At 36.2% G+C, this 18,222-nt stretch overlaps 1 protein-coding gene across 1 annotated transcript; it reads right to left on the reverse strand.

Moving 5' to 3' along the window:
• Nucleotides 1–580: 580 nt before the first annotated feature.
• UPP1 (uridine phosphorylase 1) lies at nucleotides 581–16,085 on the reverse strand. The gene is made up of 7 exons (XM_032237707.1): nucleotides 15,691–16,085; nucleotides 15,013–15,130; nucleotides 10,613–10,771; nucleotides 3,299–3,413; nucleotides 2,984–3,193; nucleotides 1,692–1,838; nucleotides 581–942 (listed from the first exon to the last, which is right to left on the reverse strand). The coding sequence occupies exons 1-7, from the start codon at nucleotides 15,738–15,740 to the stop codon at nucleotides 803–805; spliced, it is 939 nt and encodes a 312-aa protein (XP_032093598.1). The 5' UTR covers nucleotides 15,741–16,085; the 3' UTR covers nucleotides 581–802.
• Nucleotides 16,086–18,222: the final 2,137 nt, after the last annotated feature.

Here is an 18,222-nt window from a genome sequence, read left to right on the forward strand (position 1 = left end):
ATAGCACTTAGACTTATATACACTTCACAGTGCTTTACAGTGCTCTCTAAACAGTTTACAGAGTCAGCATATTGCCCTCAACAATATGGATCCTCATTTTACTGACCTTGGAAAGATGGAAGGCTGAGTCAACCTTGAACCGGTGAGATTTGAACTGCCAGTAGTTAGCAGAAGTATAATGCAATACTGCATTCTAACCATTGTGCCATCATGGCTCTTAATAATAGATTTTATCATGGGAAAAAATAAGAGCCAATTAAAACATTTTTTAATATATTTAACAGCAATGTGTATATGAGTGGGTGAACACACACACACACACACACACACACACGTATCCAGGGGTAGGTTCCAGGTGGCACTAATGCCGGTTTGTTCATGTGCGTGCTTTATGTGCGTGTGATAAGCACACATGAGCAATGCAATTGTTCTGAGCATGCGCAGAACTGAAAAACAAGATGGTTGTGCCAACTGAGGAACTGGTTCGGGGGTGTGGCAGGCCTGAGTCGCCTATTCCACCAAATCACTAGGAACCCATCACTGTATGTAACTGTATGTATATACATACACATATACATGTATATGTATGTGTGTGTATACACACACGCAAATTAATAAACTGCTGTTAATTAGGGTATGTACATATATATGTACATGCAAGCATGAGTACATACATATAATTCAAAAATAGTTCAATTCTTTTTAAAGGAGAACATAGGATTGTAGGTTATGATACCAATGAAACATTTCTAACAAGAATTCAAGTAAAAGGAAAGTTCCTAGAAATATATAGTACAGAAAGTCACTTTTTCCCAAGATGTTTTTTAATCAGCTGTCCCACCAGCTTCTGTGGTCTTGTCTGATACTCCTTCAAAACATCATGAGGTGTAGAGATCTGATCGCCTTCAAGTCTGTTCAGCAATGTTACACATACTACAGCACCTTAACATTTACAAAACAATATCAATGTTATTTCCTCCCCAAATTGTTGAAAAATAATTTAGTAATATATAAAATAATAATCATCATTCACATTTACTGTGGAAAAATATTTATTTTCTTTCTTATTTTTAAGTTTTTATTAAAATTTTATTTTATTACTTCCTATAGGGGAAAAACCATTTAAGGGAGATACAATTCAGTTGACAATAATAGGGACCAGAATAAGTCATGGTCCGAACTTGTAACAGAACATGGGAAGGTGGAAAGCAATACTGAGTCAGATTGCCTTCCCTGACACTGGTCATCCCCTATCTTGAGATACCAGTATTCTATTAAAGATAAAGGTTTCCCTCGTACATATGTGCTAGTCCTTCCCAACTCTAGGGGGAGGTGCCAGCGCTGTCCGAAGATGTCTCCGTGGTCTCCGACATGACTAAACGCCGAAGGTGCATGAAACAGTGTTACTTTCCCACCAAAGGTGGTCCCTATTTTTTCTACTTGCATTTTTACATGCTTTTGAACTGCTAGGTTAGCAGAAGTTGGGACAAGTAATGGAGTTCACTCCATTATGTGATGCTAGGGATTCAAACCGCCGAACTGCCAATCTTTCTAATCGACAAGCTCAGCATCCTAGCCACTGAGCCACCACCTCACTGTATTATTTTATTACTCTTACATTAAAAACTCTTCAGTATGTTAAAATTAAAGCTAGTGGATTAAATAACATTATATACGGTACATGCAGTTACCTTTGAGGCCACTAAGATTGCACATAGCTGCAAAAACAGAAGATTCCATCTCAATATTTCTTACTCCAGTTTTGTGAGCTTCCTTCAAATATTGCAGTTTCTCTTCTTCAGTATATGTGCAGATGGCACCATCAAGGCGAGCTTGACCTACAAATGCACGACACATGTCATTAAAGATATACATCTCTGCAATAAGGTCCTGAACAGGTAACTAAAGGTCCACTTAAGATTCACCTTGAGAAGAGGGAAATAATTGCAAGGGGAAACAGGTCAAATCAAAATAATAAATGTATCTGGAATTATTTAGCTAGGAAGATTGAAATTGGAGAGTTGATTTATATATGTGTAAATAAATATGAACAGATATCTATATATTCTAGTAACTTTTAAGCTACAGTAAATCCTAAACAAAGCATATTTGGTAGTTCTGGGAATCTATTTTTTTTGTACACACATTCACATTAGTCCCAATTTCTGCCCTTTTCCTGAATGATTTTTATATTTAGTTTTCTCTGGATTTGTTTTTTTAACCCAGGATTTATTCTTTCTGTGCTACTTTTAAGACCAATTAACAGAATACAGAGCTCCTTGCTGACCTCTGCATTCACAAAACCTCTTCCCTCCCACCCTCCCTCATGCATTTTCTATTTTTTCTGCCTCAATCAGATGCTGTCACAATAATTAATAGTGCTTAATCTGCAATGGAAGAATAAAAGTTGAGAAAATTTCTCTAATGTGTTATACTGTTCGATTTGAGCAGTTTGGATTCTACAACTAAACTATGTAATTCATATCATGACCTCACGATCTTACGATATCTTAATAATTATTAGTTCGGTGCAGGTCACAATGTGGTACCTGATGCATGCCTATAGTTCAAATGTTGAATTTGTGGCATCCGTGCAATTAAGAAGAGAAGTCATTTTAAATTCAACCAATCTTACCTATCATCAAAGTAGAAAATTAAAAATAACAAATCAGTTTAAATAGATTAAAAAAGGATCACCTGATCAGAACCAAGCAAATATTACTATGAGGTAAACCAACTTTTGAGGTTTAGAATACACTTGGATGAAATTCCACCCCACCACAAAGTAGGTAGGTTCCTTTCAAGTCTTTTCCCATTTTTTGTGCAAAAGCATTCCATTACATCTTGAGTTTACATATGCATTTTTCTTCATGCTTGTTTATTTCTTATTTAATGTTAAGAAAAGTATGTTTTACTTCTTCATGTGCTTATTCATATTGAAATTTTGTTTGCTACGTACAAGATATTATTCAACTAGCGTTACCTTCATAGAAATCCAGAGTGCACAATGTGTTTCCAATAACTGTGTTGAACTGATCAAGTTCCTTGGCACACTCCATAAGGTCTTCATTTAATTTTTCATCTAAGTATGTACTACGAATGACAGACTTCCCCAAAATAATCTGTTCGAACTGTGGCTTGAAGGTAGCATCTACGGCTTGCTTTGTGATCACCACGGAGCCTGGTGTCAAACCTACATTATAAATATAATTTGTATTTGATGATAATATAAATCAATAATAATAAAATATAATAAACTCAATCACGTTTACTTTAAAAGAAATAACAATAGAAATACCTATTCCACCAGATGTGCCAATACGGATAATGGTTACATTGCAGCATTTGGCATGATGCAGCAGCTTGATGAGTTCATGCAACATAATGGCAATTGAAGGGATTCCCATTCCATGCTGAAATTTAAAAATGGGAGGGGAAAGAATACTATGAATATTTATTTATCATTTCCTATGTTCTGTTTGTGTATGAATGAATATGCACATTTACAGAGGAGTAAAACAGTATGACAGATTATTCTCCATTACTTATAGAAACTGAACATTTTTGCTGAATAAAGAATAATATATTTATCGTGAACCTCTTAACAAAGCACTCTAAGTAGCCAATGTTCTACAGCAGGGTCTTCTCATCTGGCATTGGCTGAACGGTTTGCAAACTGAATGGCTTTGGGCTTACCTGAAATGTGTGCTAGATACAAACCTTTTGATGTGATTTGATGGACATAGCCACTCTCTGGCTTGGAACGCCTTGTGTTTCCTGTTCTCATGATATAGGGCAGTGGCCCCCAACCTTTTGGGCACCAGGGACCAGTTCCACGGAGAAAGGGTTTTCTGTGAACTGGGAGAAGTATGGTTTTGTGTGCTGTTTGCATACTGCGGATGAGGCTTCACGTGTTTGTGCAGCCCAGTTTCTAGTATACTGTGGGCTGGTGTCAGTCCACGGACCAGGGGTTAGGGATCCCTGATATAGGATGTCCTGCTTGATCAGGAGGTTGGACCAAAAGGCCTCCTAGGTCCCTTCCAACTCTATTATTCTATGTTCTTCTGAAACCAACATTGGATAAACATTGTTTGCCTCTCCCAGACATCAATCAGCTCTTTTATCTCTGTACCTTCTTTTATCTATTTCTTGGAGTATAATTCACCTCCAAACCATATCAATATTTCAATTGATTAGTTAAAAAACATGTCTGCAATCCAAACTTCATTCGTTTAATTATCACTATTGTTTCACCATATTAAACAAGGTATTCTAAATATGTATCCATTTGGGTTATAATGATTCATTATATCATCTTCAATATATCCAATAATTTTTTGTATCCTATTCTAAATCATTCTATTATTTTAGCATTAATAACATTCTCTAATAATTTTCAATTCCATGTTTTTTCATTATTAGTATCATCAATCCAAAATACATTTATACAAATTATTATAATTGTTAAATATCCATTAAGCGTAGCTATTATTACATCCTGTTTATATGAGGCATATTAAATTAGAGGTAAATTTATATTATGGCATTTCATTACATCATCCTGAAATCATCCAATGATATTACATCTTTGTATTCTATTCTATATAGAATTATTTATCTTTTATAAAAAGGCTTTTCAACATCATCTCCATCATCCTCACTTACAGTTTATATAGAAATTCAATTATCAATCTAGTATATATGAATGCTTTATTATCATTATTAATCATTTATTTGACTATAGCTATTATTATTTTATCTTATACATAGTACTCAAAGTTTAACTACATTTAACTAAATTTTATTGTGACATTTCATTTCATCATCCTGTATCCTTCCAGAAATAGTGCAGTCCAATATCTCTTGCCATTTGTAGAATCTTATTCTAAGTGTTTTCTTGATAAGTCTTATATGGACTTCTCTTGACAACTTGTTCATTGGATATCTGTTGTGGCCCAGCAGGATCCGTTTGAGCTGCTGATGGACTCAGATAGCGAGGAACCCTATGTGTCTGCTATGGAAGACGTGGAGGACCCTGGGCAGGGTTCAGACTCAGAGCAGGGACCAGAAAGGCTTGTTGGCCACCAGGAGACGCCTGAGGCATGGGGCAGTGGGGAGGACTCAAGACAGTTTGTTCCTGACACCAGGCAAAGGAGGGCGGAGAAACAGAAGCAGCAGCTGCGGAGGCAAACTCATAAGAGATAATCAAGCCCAGGTGGTTGTGGCTTGGCCCCTCCTAAGAGAGTATCTAAGTGAGAAATTGAGAGGGGTCCTTTTGCAGGACACAACTGTTCGTAACAGTTTTGAGGAACTCTTATCTGGTCTGTTTTGTATTTCCGTTCTGTTTGGTTTGGGTTGCTGGCAACCCTTCTTGCATGAGAGTGTTGTCTGGGCTTTCAGCCAATGGAGTTGTAATTCCTGTGATTAAAGAGTGGCAAATAGCCAAGCCTGTGTCTACATTACTCACAGGCTGGAGGGGGGGTCAGAATAGATATTTTATAAGAATTCAAAACTCTCCATCTGTTCCTTTCATCTGCTTGGCTTTTGTTATCAATGGTGCTTCTGCCGAAATTACACTCATTGTTTCTGCCAAATTTTCTCCCCTTTCTTCATCTATATTTTGACATCTGAGATAAGAGTTCCAGTTCATCAATCTCTCCTTTCCGTATTTCACACTTATCATTTCCCTCCGCACTTGATTTGCTGTCAATGTCAACAATTGTCTTATCACTTTCATACATCTCTGTAATTTTTTGAACTCTGTCCTCAAATTTCATCATTTTTTATAAGTATTCTCAATTCTTCCCTCTGTACTTTCTGTATTTTGATATTTTGTGTTTTGATCTATAAATTCAAGACTCTTTTCAATTCTCTCTGTAGTTATTAAGAGTTTTTAAATTTCTAACATAATTCTTGGCAGCTAGTTTCTTTTCTTCTTCATATTGTGCCATTTTTCCAAGTTATAAACACTGCCTCTTAGACATCCAAGGCTTTTGCTAGGTTTCAAACAAATTCAGTGAAGTTTTTTCCACTAACCCTTTTAGTAAACAAAGCCGATAGCTTTGTAATATCAGATGTTGCCAAGCCTCTAGCCACTAGATGGCAGTATTACATATTTTCCCTCTGTTATTGTTTCTCTTTTCTAAGCTCTGAACTCTGGAGAGAATTTTTCTCCAGAAAGAGAAAAAAAAATGTAAAGATTACGATCCGGCTGAGCCTTGCAAGGAAAGAGGCTTTTAATCCACAACCACAAAACGTCAAGCCCCTCCCTCTCTTATTTGGTTGTTTTTATATAGTTCCACTGGAATTCCATCTCGTCCTAGGGTTTTGTTGTTTTTCTGTTTCTTCAAAGCAGTTTCTAATTCTGATATCATAATTGGCTTATTTATCATTTCTCTCTGTTCATCCGAAATTGGATTCATCATTTCTGGATTTAAATATTGTTTAATTATAACTTCTGCGATATTGTCCTGGGAATAAAGTTTTGTAAAGTATCTTTGTATAATTTTCTTCTTCTTTTCTGATCTATGTTGTTTGACTCCATCTTCATCCTGTAACTGGTATATCATTCTTTTTTCTCTTTCCTTTTTCAATTTATATGCTAGACAATGTCCCGGTTTGTTGACATGTTCGAAATAGTTTTGTTTCGCCACTTTAATTTTCTGGGCTAATTCTTTCTGGATTATTAGGTTGTGCTTATGATTTATCATTTTTCCCTTTTTTTGGCCTGTTTTGTGGATTTTTCTGTAGTTCCAACTCTACCTCGCTAAGTTCCCTCTGTATAATATTTGTTGTACTTTTTGTTTTTTTTGTTTTTCCTTGCTGTGTAGGCAATTGTGAGTCCTCTTATATACGTTTTATGGTGTCCCAGAGATTTTGTAATGATTTTTCTTCTTTTTTGTTCACCCTAAAGAACAATTTTAGTTCTTTATCTAACATTTGAATATATTCTTTCTCTTTTATCAGATTTTGGTTCATCATCCATCTCTTTTTCTTTTTCTGACCTTTCCATTTTAGTTTTATTGGATTATGATCTACCCAATTGTTGGTTTCTATTTCAATTTCTTCTAATTTGTTACATATTCATTTCTTCTAATTCGTTTAGTTTCTAGACCAAGATTGGTAAGGATTCAAATAAAATGTATATTGTCTTCGTGACTCATGTGTTATGAGTCGCGGACTTCTGGCGATGATGTCATCATCCACAGGGCTGAGGAACAGGGGCTCCCATATCTGAAACCCAAAATTTCTTCATCAGGGCTTGGTTTGAGCACCATGGGTCCCGGAGAGATCAGAGGAGAAAGGGAAATACTCTGAAGACACTGTAGAGGTAAGGCAAAAACCCCAGCAAATAGGAGAAACCCACTAAACTGACAAAAGAAACAGCCTGTCACTTTGACAGGTCCGGAGTGATGGCAACCGTTTAAGTGAAGATCGAAGATTAAAGAAAGCAGAGAAGATTGGTGAAACACAATAGCAACAAATACCCAAGGAAAGAGGAGAAAAGATAATTGGTGCAGTAGAAAGAGAGAGCTCTTCTGAGAAGACTTGTTATAGTCTAGGCTGGAGAAAACGAGAGGGGTGTGAGCGGAAGCGAATGGTGGAAAGTGACAGCGCATGTGAGTAAGAGAAAGTAAAATGCGAAGGGGAAGCCCGATTGAAGATTGAAGAGAAAATGGAATGATTTGATATTTGGCACTGAGAGTGGTGGACAGTGAATGCAAACAGCAACAGTCGGACTGTGCCCAGGGTTTATATTAATCGAATATACTAAGAAACCCAGATTAAGTGGCCTTTTGAGAATATATGGACACCGAACTTAGTAGCAGTCTCAAGTAACAAATATTGGTACAAAGGACTCAATTTGTAGGACTAAACTACATAATTACATAAAATATAATAGGGTGACAAAATTGGCTTGGTGATATTTGGAATTGTGGCTTTTGGATAACTTGGTTAGTTTTAGACATTTAAATAATGAAATTGATGGAAATGTGCCATCTTGTGGATTATAATTTTGAACTTTGGACTCTGAGAAACTGTAAAAAAGGAGAAGCTGATGCAAGGCGAAGTGATATTGACATAAGGAAAAAACTCTAGGGGGAAAAAAGAGGAGGGAGAAAAAGAAGAGGAGGAGGAAGAAGAAACTGTCTCCAAGCATGTAATTGAACCCTGAACAAAAACTGTTATTATCACTAAAAAGAAAACATATAAGTACATATAACAGCAGTAAAGATAAAGAACAAACCATATTTATAAGTAAATCTAGAACTAAATGAATTTTATGTAAGAGTGCGAAAAAGTGCGAAATAGGGATTTAAACATTTATACTAGTTTGTAAAAATCACAGAGTTAGTCTGATATATTTATATGTGTACATATTTACCTACTTATATATCTATATATAATATAATATTGTTATATTCAATACTTAACACTTAGAAACCATAGTTATACTCTAGATATATCAGATACAAGAATATATAGTAACTATAAATAATCACTGATTGATAGAACTGTAGTGGAGAGTTCATTGACAAATAGAAAGGAGATAACTTGACATAAGAGATTGATGGTTGGGACTGAACTACGAGTTGTTTGATACCTCTTGTTTTGTAAATTTGCATGCAATTGTGGGAGAGTATTAACCTAGGGATAAAGATGGCAACCACCAAAACAGGGAAGAAAACAACATCAGACTCTACATCAACATCGTCATCACCTTCAAACCAAAGGGCAATTGAGAGTGTGCTGGGAGTGCAGAAAGGAGGAGGAGTGTCTGGATCATCAGGCTCAGCGCAAAACATGCAAAATATGCAACCAATGCTATTGGTGACCCAAGAGTTGATGACTCAGGAACCAATAGCTATCAATCATAAAGAGACTAGAAGGCATCATGAAGAAATCAAAAATGAAATGGGAGAACTAAAAGGTGATATTAAAATTATGGGCAATAAAATTGAAAATATCCAGCAATCTATAACAATTAATGAGCAGAATAAAAACTATAGAAACAAAAACAGGACAGACCAGAAAATGGAAAAAATAGAATGAAAATGTATGCAGGCAAACAGAGAATTAGTAGAATCCATAATCTTCCTGGAGATGGAAAGAGCCTCATTCTACTTGAGATTTCAAAATATAACGGAACAAAAGGTCAAAGACCTAAAATAAAAAATGACGGTCATTTTTTGCAGAAATCTTACAAAGAAATAAACAACAGTGAGAGGAGATATCGATGAGGTATACCAGGTGCACATTAACTCTGCAAGAAGACACAGACTGCCTAAGTAAGTCTATGTAAGATTCACAAAAAGAACAACCAGAGACGAGATATTTAAGAAAATGAGAGAAGGGATGATAACATATAAGGGAAAAGAACTAATAACACTTAAATAGATACCATGGAGGGTAATGGATCAACGGAGACAACACCAATTCTTAACTAATCAATTTAACAAAAGTAGAGTGATGTACAGATGGCTGGTACCTGAAGATATACTTGTCATATGGCAAGAAAAAGTGTATAAAATTAATAACATAGAAAAAGCCCAAGAATTTTTCAAAAGATACTTTGTGATGGAAGAAGAACAAGGAAGTAGAGAAGAAGTAGAAAGCAGAAGCCAAGAAGAAGAGACAACAGAGGAAAAAGAAAGAACCAGAAAAGAGGAAAAGAAACAAGAAAGAGAATAAGTGCAAAGGGAAGGCACGAGAGGAAAAAACAGATACAAACAGAAGTAACAGGAAGGAACACAACTAACCATGGAACCAGGAAATGATCATTATCTCGATAAATATTAATGGATTAAATACAACAAAGAAAAGAACAGAGACTTTTACTAAACTCCGGAAATTAAAAACAGATGTAATATGCTTACAGGAAGTACACATTAAAAAGGAACATATTAATCTATTTGAGAATCTAAAATTGGGAAAATACTTAACACTTAAAAACCATATATATATATATATGTATATGTATATGTATATGTATGTATGTGTATATATATATGTGTGTATATATATATATATATATATATATATATATATATATATATGTATGTATGTATGTATGTATGTATGTATGTATATATATATACACACACACACACACACACATATACATATACATATATATATCCTTAGCAAATAAAAAAAGAGAAATCACAACATATATGAAAAAAAAGTCTACATTAATCTTTGCTGATGAAGACGATAGGATTTTAATGATCAATTTGGAAAACAGCATAGTAATATATGCACCAAACCAGAACCACACAAATTCTACAGAAAAATACATAATAAAATAAATGAATTGGACTGTGAAAACATTTGCTTAATTGGTAACCATAATGCAGTTGTGGATAAAAAGAAAGACTATAAAAGTAACAAAAAAAAAAAAACCCAAGACCAAGACCAAGATTCTACTGAAGTCCTTTGAAATGATAATGGAGCTCAAATCATATGATATATGGAGAGAAATGTATATGAAACATTCTAATTAATCCAAATAAAAATGTTTAAAATCACAGACCTCTGTATCTTTTTTTCATATATTTTTCCATATATACGGCATTTTGTTATATATATATATATGTTATACTATACTTACACTGACTGACAGTACAGGTCCTGCTTTGTACATTGCATACCGATCTGTTCCAGCACATATATTGGGATAGTCATAACCAGGGTTACCAATATCCAGCAGTTCAGCAATGTAGGTAATAAAGGTTTTCATCCGTGAAGGACTTCCTCCAACACATACAAACTAAGGAGAATTAAATAAATAAAACACATTCTTAGAAAAATTTATCCTTTCAATGTACATTCATAATAAAAATGATGGTTTCAAAAACTACCTGAACTAAAATTATTTCTAGATGTTGCCCTACTATGCAGCATTAATGTCTTCAAGCGTTTATTATAGGAAAATTTTGTATGTAAGATTAGAATACATACCAGTGGTGGGTTTCAAATTTTTTTAGAACCTATTCTATAGGTGTGGCCTATTTTGTGTGAGTGGCTTGGTGGTCATGTGACTGGGTGGGAGTAGCTTGGCAGTCATATGATTGGGTGGGAGTGGCCAAGTCAATGTCACTGAATTATTTGCCCCAAAGAATGACCTACAAAAAGAATATATTAAAAAAAGGAAATTTATTATTTTGTGCACTTACTACTTAAATAAGAATAAAATAAGTATACAAAACAATAAAACAGTTACTTACAGAGGAAATATGGCTGTCCTTGCTGGTCTTCAACATTACTGACCACCTTACACATACACACACACTTCCAGACCCTCAGCCTCTTCCCGGATTCACTCGAAGTTAGCCTATGCACAGCATACACTCTTCCAGCCCCTCTGCCTCTTCCCTTATTCTGGATTCACTCAAGACATTTTTAAAACTCACAGCCTGTGCACAGAACACACTTCCAGCCCCTCTGCCTCTTCCCTCTTCCTGAATTCACTCAGATGTTTTTAAAAGAGTGAAAGAGGGTGTGCATGAGCATAGGCTGTGAGTTTTAAAAATGTCTGAGTGAATCCAGGAAGAGGGAAGAGGCAGAGGGGCTGGAAGCATGTGTTCCTATAGCATCTTTTTAAAACCCACAGCCTGTGCACACGCACAACTCTTCTCACACACTCTTCTAGTAGCCCCTCTGCCTCTTCCCTAACATCCTCCCCACCCCCACCCCAGCCACTCACCAGTTCTTTCTTCTTCTGTTTCTTCTTCTGAGAACCTTTCGGCAGCATGGTGAGGATGGGCGGGGCAAGTGAAAGAATGAACAAGGGGAGGGAAGAGAGCGTTCCGATACGGGACCTGCTGACCAACGGGTACGGGAAGGCATACTAAATTTCACCATCCAATACGGCTGTACCGGTCCATACCGGTTGAAACCCACCCATGATACATACCATGGGTTTTTGGGTATGACACTACTTTTTCTTTAAAATATTTACTTGAAAATTGAGGTGTTTCTTATTCACAGGCGGCCAGGAAGAAGGCCGCACATGCCAGATGAGCCTCTATCTTATATGCAGATCTATCATTCCTCTTTATTGTAATTGTTTCCTTTATCACATTACCACTCTAGGCTTCATCTCTATTGTTTCTGTGATGCATTTTCTGTTCTTGTTTTATTATCCACTCTAACAAGATGACTTCTGAATAGTGATGACTTATAGTGTTCTTACTACAAGAAACTACATGAAATAAGGAGGCGTCTTATACATGGGGGTGTCTTATACAGAGAAAAATATAGTACTTGGTCAATAGGTTTTCCAAAGTGTGGTTTTCAATCCACATAGAACAGGGAAGTTAGGTAGCAACCTGTGTCTCTCCCAGATTTTGAAGATAACACCATGTACTATATTTCATCTTTGGCCATGCTGCTCACAGTTGACTACACCATAAGGAGAAATTAGATTTTAAAATTTCTAATCTAGAGGAACTTAAATTTAGATTGAGCCTGATTGCACCAAAGCTCTATACTGCCACATTAATTTATTTAAATGATATTTGGAATACATTGTTGAGAAGGTTGCTCACTGGAAGGATTGGTATTGAAACTGAAACCTAATTATTCTGAATATTTATGACAAGAATAATTGAGAAGATTCCAACACTTGGAAAAATTAAAGTCAATCAAAAGTCAATATGACAATGAATTTACAAGAAACAGTTACTGACAGATAATGCTAGTAAAATTATATCTATTGCATGACAAAAGCAACTGAAAAACTGACTGATTTGATAGATTATGTATTACCAAGTTGTTGCTTTTTATTTCTGGCAACTATATAGGTTTTTCTTCATGACTAAACAATTGAACCAAAATCTAGATTGCTTAGGTCTCTACTCTACTACAGATACCTGATTCTATTTTATGCATTTATTTTTATATGATCAAAAATCAAAGAACAAAGTCAAAATATAAAGCGTATTTTATAAAAAAAACCATTCATAATAAATGTACCAGTGAGTTGTTTTTAATTCAGCAATTTCTAATTATATAGCATGCATTTAAAAAATAAATAAATCCTGCCTTTATTAACTGTATAACTCAAGGTGGCAAGCATTCCTAATATTACTTAATTCCCCTAATTTCCCCACAACAGCTTGTGAAGTGAGTTGGGCTAAGCTTGTGAAGTGAGTTGGGCTGAGCTTGTGAAGTGAGTTGGGCTAAGAGTGTGTGATAGGTCCCAAAACACCCAGCAAATTTTCATACCTAAGCTAAATTCTTGATCTTCCCATTAGGAGATGCCTTCCAATGTTTCAAGCTTTTAAAGTGCCATTTAGTCACTTTTAGATTCTAAAAGCTTAAAATACTGATCTTTTAAATAGGAAACACAGAAATGCTTGAAGAAGTTAATCCAAGTGGTTTATTATTGGATGTGATTTAATTCATTTTCTAAGAACACTACATAGCAAAACAATATATATGTAGCTAATTCTATTTTTCCATTGAGCATATTCATAATGAATTTTGATAGAGATTATTACTATATTTCCCCATCGATACATTGAAAGCAGGCTATCCAGGTATTTCAGTGTAAGCATTCTTCAGTAGAAAGGCATAAGAATGTGACAGAAGTATTTGGAAATAGTAACTGGCAGATGCAGAAGCTTACTGTATAGGTGGTTCTTGACTTAGAACATAAAGGAGCCTGCCCGTTACAGTTGCAAGTCATAATGGTCATTAAGAGAAGCACCTATGTAATCTCCATCCCTGCTTTCCTCACTACAGTCATTAAGAAAGCACACAGATCATTAAGCAGAGTACAAGGTGCCTCTGAATGAGGGAAGCCTTAGGTGGTCTAGAAACAGGCAAAGGGTCATACAGCAGCAGCACTCCAGTTCACATATAGCTTGCCCTAGGTCTCCCAAGGCCTCCTGAACCCACTGAGGCATTCCTTGCTGTGCTTCTGACCTCTTATGGTCGCTGCAGTCCTTGGGTGACTGATCAGTCACTTTTCTTCCACAAGCAGCCATTATGCCGCATGGCCTTCCTACATAATGGAAGCCACGTGGGTCTAAGCAGGCACCAAATTTGGGAGCTGTAATTTATTGAATTCATATTCACTGTGTATGATGGCTATGCAATGCAGCAACTGCTCCCAGAAGATCTATAATAAAAGATAAGTCTCTGATTGATAATGGACAACAGGAAGGAGGGAGAGTGACACAATAGAGGGGGAATCAGCCCAAGGGCTGTGAGGAGCTAATAGGAATATGATGTGGGGAAGATAGGTACAGTATCTCTGAGGTCAGTCATAAGGGTGGATGAATTGCATGTGATCCCGGGAATGCTGCAGCAACTGGAATTTCAAATCCATCATAACTTCAAACTGTCTCCAAGTGATCAGTTGTAATTTGAGTACTCTGTGTAAGGAGGGATCCATTTTATTTGCACATCATTTAAAACATCTTTCAATGCGGCTAGTGGCCTCCAGGAAGAAAGTGAAAGACCCCATTAAAAATTAAGTAATGTCTATTATTCCAAGATCATTTTGGCTAACTTAGCATAAGCATTGAGAGAAAGATGAGTTCCAGTTTACCTGTAATTGATGATCACATGTTGATTTAACCTTGCTAATCTGGTGGCATGCTTATTAGTTGGGGAGGAAAAACACAGAAATAGGGCTGAGACAAAGGGCCAGTCTCTGATTAAGTCTTTAAAGTATTGAATATGGAAACGTAGTATCTGTAAATCTCTACATTCTTGGAGAAAGTCCCCCCTCTCCCCTTATCTCTTGGTGAGACTGCTGCTTTGATAGAATGATTGGTGGGACATAAAATATGAGTAGTTGAGAACGACTAGCCTCCTCCCCTTGCCACTATTTTTCTGGCTCCAGGTTATTCGGTTTTTGATTCTCCAAACTTTATCCCAAACCGTTTCTGATATAATAGCACAAGAAAAAAGAAAGACACTCACATGCGGAGTGAGTGCGGAATGGAAAGGGAAAACAATTGCTTTCATTTAACAATCTAGAACCATTTTCTTTCTTACCTTTACATCTCCAAATAAGGCAGGAAAATCATGAGTACTAGTCCCAAGGGCAAAATGATATAAGATGTCATCTTTCATTTTCTTAAGGTGTGGATTAGGGACACAAACTCTGGCATCTCTATCAATAAACAGTTAAATAGATTCGTAATCTCAAAATAGCTATATTCAACCAAGGCTAGTATAATGTCTAAATTAATATATCTCTTCTTGAAAAAAATATTTCACTGATATCATCATGAATACAATACATCCTTGTATGATCAATTTCCGTGACACTAAACATGTTAAGTTTTACTCAGTCACATTTTGATGTAATTCTTTTGCAGAAAATTTATTTATGGAAATTGCCCAGCCACCTATTGAACTATGGTCCAGCAGTAATTTTGTTACATATTAGAGGAAAATTGAATATTTTAGAGTTCTCAAAAATTTGCATTCAAATCAAAAAATAAGAATATTGTTATAATAAACACAGTGGTAATTGTCATATATTGCACCCCCATTTTTAAACAATACCTATTTCTATGATGGATGGTAGATAGATAGATAGATAGATAGATAGATAGATAGATAGATAGATAGATAGATAGATAGATAGATAGAGAGAGAGAGAGATTGATTGTTTCCTCCCATTCCTCATTTTTGAGGTATAGTGTCTAAACTCCGTTTAATTCTTACTTTGTACATTGCTTGTCTTCTGTCTTTTTCTTCAGATCGTTAGTAGCCATTCTATTTCCTCAGACTCTGAATGGGGAAATAATGGAAACCGAAAGTTGCACCAAACACTACATAAATTATGCAAATAAGGAACAGGTTTCTGGAAATACACGGTCTCTGTTTGTTTCTTTACGATGCACATTTACTCACAAGAACACATTTTCCCAGAAACCACATAAGATTAGTCACAGTTAATGCAACAGAATTGAGTAACACAGCGCTATCTGCACGTCAACACCTCCCGTTGCTTTCTCAGCCTGGTTTTTATCCCACGCACACCAGTTTTTCCTCAGCGGATCGGCTTCTTTTGGGTGGGGTGCGGATCGAACAGGGCGGGAGAAAAACAGTCCTACAAGTCGGACATATCCGGGCTTCATAATAGCAGGCCGGCTACACCTGGTATCAATGGGGCGGGCCGACCAGCCGACCGTGCGACATCATAATGGGCATCCGTGGTGGGCGCTGGATCTTGCTCTGTTCTCTCCTGCCGCCGAAATGGCAAAGCAAAAGGTTCGGGAGGAAGTGCAGCAGCTAGAAAAGATAATCTTTTACTTTCCTACAAAATGCCCCAGGGGCCCTTGAATAAACAGCCCGCCCGGTCATCCCACCCTTCTTTTGTTGGCCCTCTTCTCAGCATCCTTACCTGAGAAAGCCGGCAAAGAAGTGAAAGGAAAGAAGGAGGCCGCCGGCCAGTAGAGAGCAGCGGGGCAGGTCCGCGTGCGCACGCGTTTCTAAGCCTGTGGAAAAGCGAGAAAAGTTACAGGCGGCTGAAGATTACAGAGCGACTGTGATTGAGCCCTCTGGAAAGTGTCTTCTTTATTCAATGTTGTCGCTAATGCAACGAATCTCACAAAATTTCGTCTTAAGTCATCCTTACTTCTGACGGACTAGATAGGTCAATTGAGGACACCGGCAACTAGTGTTAAGTCCTTGTGGCTTGCTTTTTTAAAACATGTCCTCATGTTTTAACAGGGCAAGAGAAAGAAAGCTGTGTTAATTTGGACCTGCTTTACCTTTTTGATCACCATGCTGTCAATTATTTTGGTGATGTCTTTCTGTGGCTGGCTTGCCACATCATACTCTTATTATTTCTTTCTATCATAGTTGTGGAAAAGCCACATTGAGTGGAATCATACCAGCAGTACAAAAATATCAGTTAAACTGCATCAAGCTTCAGATAGCAAAATCTCTTTCCTCCTCCTATCATACCTACCTACATATTTTTAAATGGCATAACATAAAATAACAGATCAGAGAATCAGCCACAATACCCAAACAAAATACAAGAGACCTATGTACTACACTGGCCCAATTCAAAAAATATTTGAGTCAAATCAGTAACCAGCTACTACAAATTTCTTACTGATGGCCAACAAAATACAGATAGAAGTGATATTTGATTCCCTGCTCCACCTCCTGTTCAAGCAGGAGATCCTGCACTATTTCAGACAAGTGGCAGTCCAAAATCTTCTTAAAAGCCTCCAGTGATGAAGTACCCCCAACTTCTGAAGACAAGCCATTCCACTGGTTGATTGTTCTTACATCAGGAAATTTCTCCATAGTGCTAGATTGCTTCTCTCCTTGATTAATTTCCACCTGTTGCTCTTGTCTTGCCATCTGCTGCTTTGGAAAATAGATTGATGCTCTTTTCTTTGTGGCAGTCCTTCATATATTGGAACACGACTATCATGTCACACCTAGTCCTTTTTTCACTAGATTAGGCATATCAAATTCCTGCAACTGTTCTTCAAATGTTTTACTCTCTAATATCCAACCCATCATGCACCAGTTCCATGAGAAAGAGAATTAAGCACCACGCAATCTTTTAAAGCGTATGTATCAGTTGTTTAAAAAGATAGGGAAAATGTTACAAGGTAGATATTCTACAAAAGAATATCTTCTGCATGTACATTAGAGATCTCTGGACTATGGTGAATTGCAAGTGTACATAAAAGTATTTATTAATTTAATTTGTTTGCCCCACCCATCTCATCACAAGCTTATGTACTTATAAAATATTTGTAATATCAAATATGTAATATGGTTTAAAGGTATATTTGCAGAACACAATTTATTCTGGTTTTGCAACTTAAACTTATACCAAAATGAAATAGACTGTTAATGTGGATAAAACAAAAAACATGATATGTAATGTTGTATACTTCTGTGAACTTTACTTAAGAAATTCAGATAGTCACTTCAGTTATTCCTGAAAATTCATTTAAAAAGAGGTAATATCAGAAAATCTGAAATTACACATACCACACAAAATACATTAATGATCAATAATCAAGAAAACATTTTTCAATACTGAATCTCCTATAATTCAAAGAAAATATCTATTACATAAATAGTATGCAACTTAAAATCAACTTAAAATCAATAGAATTATTAGAATCATTATGCAACTGCCTTTATGCAACTTACATAGTGTAAGATTGACTTAGACGAAGGATGTGTGTCGTAATGATTTCAGCATTTAATGTTCTGGCT

The sequence above is a fragment of the Thamnophis elegans genome, chromosome Z, assembly GCF_009769535.1.
Source record: "Thamnophis elegans isolate rThaEle1 chromosome Z, rThaEle1.pri, whole genome shotgun sequence".
Taxonomy (NCBI): Eukaryota; Metazoa; Chordata; class Lepidosauria; order Squamata; family Colubridae; genus Thamnophis; species Thamnophis elegans.

Excerpts from the sequence above, each read along its gene's own strand:
- UPP1 (XM_032237707.1), bottom strand. The coding sequence starts at position 15,740 with ATGGCTACTAACGATCTGAAGAAAAAGACAGAAGACAAGCAATGTACA. Across the intron at positions 10,772-15,012 it reads CCTTATTTGGAGATGTAAAG|TTTGTATGTGTTGGAGGAAG; the intron begins GTAAGAAAGAAA and ends AATTCTCCTTAG. Across the intron at positions 943-1,691 it reads CAATCTTAGTGGCCTCAAAG|GTGCTGTAGTATGTGTAACA; the intron begins GTAACTGCATGT and ends GTAAATGTTAAG.